Source organism: Mizuhopecten yessoensis, unplaced genomic scaffold (assembly GCF_002113885.1).
Source record: "Mizuhopecten yessoensis strain PY_sf001 unplaced genomic scaffold, ASM211388v2 scaffold5971, whole genome shotgun sequence".
NCBI lineage: Eukaryota > Metazoa > Mollusca > Bivalvia > Pectinida > Pectinidae > Mizuhopecten > Mizuhopecten yessoensis.
The window spans coordinates 178,762-184,357 of record NW_018406315.1 but is presented as its reverse complement, the minus strand read 5'-3'; the positions used below and the strand labels follow the sequence as shown (position 1 = coordinate 184,357).

General features: G+C 35.9%; 1 protein-coding gene across 1 annotated transcript in view; it reads left to right on the top strand.

Moving 5' to 3' along the window:
* The window catches only part of LOC110451370 (acetolactate synthase-like protein), a 27,569-nt gene extending 22,318 nt beyond the window's left edge, over positions 1-5,251 (top strand). Inside the window, exons 15-17 of the mRNA XM_021499339.1 lie at positions 4-21; positions 746-844; positions 2,862-5,251. Coding sequence (XP_021355014.1) covers positions 4-21; positions 746-844; positions 2,862-3,047 — 303 coding nt within the window. The 3' untranslated portion in view covers positions 3,048-5,251. The remainder of the gene's footprint in view (positions 1-3; positions 22-745; positions 845-2,861) is intronic.
* Positions 5,252-5,596: the final 345 nt, after the last annotated feature.

The window sequence follows — 5,596 nt, the reverse complement described above, 5'->3', positions numbered from 1 at the left end:
CAAACCTTCACAAGACATAAGGTAGGGAGTGTGTAGCATACCTTATGATGTTAATAATGTAAAATTCCTACACTTATTATAAACACCTGGGCCTCTATTCCTGAAACCATTCTCATGCTTAAGCATGGATTTTGTTTGCTCAAACCATTTTTTTTGTAACTCGCTTAAATCATGTCAAATGATAAAAAATTCAAATGTAACATTGAAAACAGTATTTTGCTCTAAGTCTATTCAACGTTTTCCAAGTCATTGACAACATAAGAGATCTTTTATGAATTATAAAGGGAACAAGAAGTTAAGCTGTGTTGGTATATGTTGTTTTTAATGTAAAAAACACTGTATTTCTTGAGACATTATACCCACATCAGAACATCTAAAAGAAAACTATTTTACAGTCAGAGCGGTGAACATTTGGAATAATTTACCATGGGAGGTGGTAAACACGCGATCCTTTAATTCATTTAAAAATAGTCTAGATAAATGCTGGAAAAATCAGGAAATATTATATAACTTTAGAGCACCTATTGAAAGCGGACTTCAAGTTCAGTGCGATGCAATGATCGAGTCCAGTGGAGAGAGGACCTATACAGGTCCTGTACTGGAAACTGATTACTCTAGATAACTCTAAGTAACTTTCTGTCTATAATGTAGTGTTACATATCAACAGCGGCTGACAGTATACCTCAGTATTACCACCTATGCTCAGGCCTATTGCTGTATCCTAAGTATATGTTTAATTTAACAGCTGCCAGTGATTGCCTTGGTCGGAAATGATGCTGGCTGGACGCAGATAGAGCGAGAACAGGCACCCATGTTTGGAAGCAGCGTTGCCTGTAAACTTGCTGTGAGTTCAATCTTCACTTGATGTTATTGACAAAAGACTAGACAGTGGACATTGATCATTTGTTTCTGTCCTATGTAAGATTAAGGTGTAGTTCTGTCCTATGTAAGATTAAGGTGTAGTTCTGTCCTATGTAAGATTAAGGTGTAGTTCTGTCCTATGTAAGATTAAGGTGTAGTTCTGTCCTATGTAAGATTAAGGTGTAGTTCTGTCCTATGTAAGATTAAGGTGTAGTTCTGTCCTATGTAAGATTAAGGTGTAGTTCTATCCTATGTAAGATTAAGGTGTAATTCTGTCCTATGTAAGATTAAGGTGTAGTTCTGTCCTATGTAAGATTAAGGTGTAGTTCTGTCCGGTGTAAGCTTAAGGTGTAGTTCTGTCCTATGTAAGATTATGGTGTAGTTCTGTCCTATGTAAGATTAAGGTGTAATTCTGTCCTATGTAAGATTAAGGTGTAGTTCTTTCCTATGTAAGATTAAGGTGTAGTGCTGTCCTATGTAAGATTAATGTGTAGTTCTGTCCTATGTAAGATTAAGGTGTAATTCTGTCCTATGTAAGATTAAGGTGTAGTTCTATCCTATGTAAGATTAAGGTGTAGTTCTGTCCTGTGTATGATTAAGGTGTAGTTCTGTCCTATGTAAGATTAAGGCGTAGTTCTGTCCTATGTTAGATTAAGGTGTAGTTCTGTCCTATGTAAGATTTAGGTGTAGTTCTGTCCTATGTAAGATTAAGGCGTAGTTCTGTCCTATGTAAGATTAAGGTGTAGTTCTATCCTATGTAAGATTAAGGTGTAATTCTGTCCTATGTAAGATTAAGGTGTAATTCTGTCCTAGGTAAGATTAAGGTGTAGTTCTGTCCTATGTAAGATTACGGTGTAGTTCTGTCCTATGTAAGATTAAGGTTCAGTTCTGTCCTATGTAAGATTAAGGTGTAGTGCTGTCCTATGTAAGATTAAGGTGTAGTTCTGTCCGGTGTAAGCTTAAGGTGTAGTTCTGTCCTATGTAAGATTATGGTGTAGTTCTGTCCTATGTAAGATTAAGGTGAAGTTCTGTCCTATGTAAGATTAAGGTGAAGTTCTGTCCTATGTAAGATTAAGGTGAAGTTCTGTCCTATGTAAGATTAAGGTGAAGTTCTGTCCTATGTAAGATTAAGGTGTAGTTCTGTCCGGTGTAAGATTAAGGTGTAGTTCTGTCCTTTGTAAGATTAAGGTGTAGTTCTGTCCTGTGTAAGCTTAAGGTGTAGTTCTGTCCTGTGTAAGATTAAGGCGTAGTTCTGTCCTATGTAAGATTAAGGTGTAGTTCTCTCCTATGTAAGATTAAGGTGTAGTTCTGTCCGGTGTAAGCTTAAGGTGTAGTTCTGTCCTATGTAAGATTATGGTGTAGTTCTGTCCTATGTAAGATTAAGGTTCAGTTCTGTCCTATGTAAGATTAAGGTGTAGTTATGTCCTATGTAAGATTAAGGTGTAGTTCTGTCCTGTGTATGATTAAGGTGTAGTTCTGTCCTATGTAAGATTTAGGTGTAGTTCTGTCCTATGTAAGATTAAGGTTCAGTTCTGTCCTATGTAAGATTAAGGTGTAGTGCTGTCCTATGTAAGATTAATGTGTAGTTCTGTCCTATGTAAGATTAAGGTGAAGTTCTGTCCTATGTAAGATTAAGGTGTAATTCTGTCCTATGTAAGATTAAGGTGTAGTTCTATCCTATGTAAGATTAAGGTGTAGTTCTGTCCTATGGAAGATTAAGGTGTAGTTCTGTCCTATGTAAGATTAAGGTGTAGTTTATAATCGGGATTACAGGAAACTTAAATTATTAACTTACATTCTTGTGGAATTCTTTGAGTGTTTGTGACTGTCATGCTGCTAAAGTAGTTAGATATTATAATAATAATGACTTTTATTTTTACAGGGTTACATAAATTATTTAGATATAGTCTAGTTTACAATACAGCCCCGTTATACATATATGTACAGATATGTATATGACTTTGTAATTTTGATAAAATAACGTATTTTCGTTTATTCAGTTCACTGATTATGAAACGGTTGCCATTGGATACGGTGGAAAGGGCCTGCGATTGGACAGGTCAAATGAGGACAAGATCAAAGATGTATTAGAGAATGCTGTTAAACAGAGTCGGGATGGAGACAGTGTGCTGGTCAATGCCCTGATAGGAAAGACCAACTTCAGGGAGGGCAGTATTTCTGTGTAATACAGCAGATGGCTGATGTCCAGTCTGTGACAAAATATATACTGACTGGGTATCTATATAGAGCTAAAGACATTCCTGTGATATTTTTTCTATACATTTATATTTTGATCATGAATCAACAGCATACTGTACTATAGAAAAGGGTAACCTTGCTAAAGCCTACACAGATCACTGTCCCAGGTTGTGTTGGGGCTATGTTTGTACACTTTGGTGTAAGGGTGGAGTAATGATGAGGGATCTAAATGTGAGGGTTTGTGTGCCTGTGGGATCACCATGAGAGAATCACAAGTCAGTGTGGACTTGAGGGTTAATCATAGGGGATGACATGTTATTGAGGGTGGAGACTCTATACACTTCGCTTTGGATTGTATGTAAGTGTGGGAGGAGACTAGGTTGTGTCTGACAGGGAATATAAGACAGTAGGTGAGTTAGACAATGACATCATTAACTAATGTTAATGGGTTGTATGATATTACAATGTGGTATAAAAGTGATGTACAGATGTCAATTCTTGTAATTCTGTTTTCCATTGAATATTTAAACTTAAAGTTTTCACAGAACAAATGTATTCCTTGTGCCCTGTAATCGTTACCTGACATTGTCTTTGACTTGTCATTTCTGTTCATTTGTAAAGTGTGATCAATGATTTAAAATCTAATGTTATACATTTCCTTTAATAATATATATTAATAATTGTTTTGTGGTGAGCCATAACATACAGCCAGTGTTCAGGCCATGCAATACAAGGTTGTGTAATTCATGCTGTGTCTGTACAAGATGTTCCACTACCCTGATACCAACAACTTTTGGTTAGAACTCCTCTGTGATTATGCAATGATCTAATCGATGATGTGAAAGACAATGGGTTCTAAACATCCAAGTGCAATATTACACTCTGTTAATGTGACATCCTGCCCTCAATATGGTTTTATCAATGATTGTTGTTCAGTTCAAGTTTTCGGAAAGTAAATTAGATACTTATAATAGGGGATATTCATGATAACGTTTTGCAGCTAACATAAAAGAACATAAAGGTTTTGTTATGAATGAAATACCACACCATGTTTTTTACCTGAAGTCGCAGACAGCACTCACTTTTATTGTCCAGACATTCACATTCACTGAAGTGCTATACTAACTCCAGGATGGTTTAGTCTACAACTGTATGTGACGTCGGATAGAAATGAGTGTGCTCATATCTGCATAACTTATTCTTATTGAGAGACTTCAAATTCAGTTAAAAAAAATCATATAGTCTGTATAATACAATACCGCAAATATCGTTTTCCACTTGTACTGAAAATAACAGGATATATGGAGGGGTCTCATGTACAGTTGGTTCAGTAGGCAGCCATGTACAGTTGGTTCAGTAGGCAGCCATGTACAGTTGGTTCAGTAGGCAGCCTTGTACAGTTGGTTCAGTAGGCAGCCATGTACAGTTGGTTCAGTAGGCAGCCATGTACAGTTGGTTCAGTAGGCAGTCATGTACAGTTGGTTCAGTAGGCAGCCATGTATAGTTGGTTCAGTAGGCAGCCATGTACAGTTGGTTCAGTAGGCAGCCTTGTACAGTTGGTTCAGTAGGCAGCCATGTTCAGTTGGTTCAGTAGGCGGCCTTGTACAGTTGGTTCAGTAGGCAGCCTTGTATAGTTGGTTCAGTAGGCAGCCATGTACAGTTGGTTCAGTAGGCAGCCATGTAAGCAAACTTTGATACTATCCTTTTAAATCCTATTAAATATGTTTTCTTCCATTGTCATCTGTTACCATTGATAAATTAAGGTAAAAGGTACCACAGCATCAAGTATGATTGTGAAAAGAGTTCCCCTTCAGAGCTGCTTTTCTGACAGAGTTACTGCCCTTTGCAAGATATTTGTCTTTGATTTTGATACTGTGCATTTATAACATGTGGATTATCTGTTTTAATTTTTTGTTCATTATTAATTTTGTTTTCAAATAAAAATGTAATCCAGTTTTTAACAACTTCAGTTCTGTAAAGTGCATTGCAAGATGTGCTTTATAATTATTGAATTACTATTTATAATAGTGTCAATGGAAATAATCACTTTAATCTGATGGTACTCTTTACCTACATTTTCAGATAGTGTTGCTGAACTATACAAGTTCTTCAATCACTGACTTCTACATATCTGTCACATGTCTGTCACAGGAACTCAGTGCTTTGAGATTAAATTTTTAAAGAAACAAATTTTTGTTTATTTTGTTTTTATAAATTAATTAGGGTATGCTTGCATATTAGCAAACTGGGGCTTAATTTCAGGATGAGTGGAATGCATGTATAATTAAATTAGTATTTAATTCTGGTTGGATCAAATGAATGACATTTAAATAACTTTATCTATAAAATCAAACGGTCATTGGTAATGATGTTTTGGTGGAAGCATCATTGTAACAAAATAGGCTGACTGTTGTATCCTGAGATGAAGGGCTATTAATTTATGTTGTTTAAAAAAATGACATTGACTTCCTTTCAAGTCACTAGGGTTAAATTTGTTGAAACATAACGACTTCTTAATTGCTAATAGACCTATTTG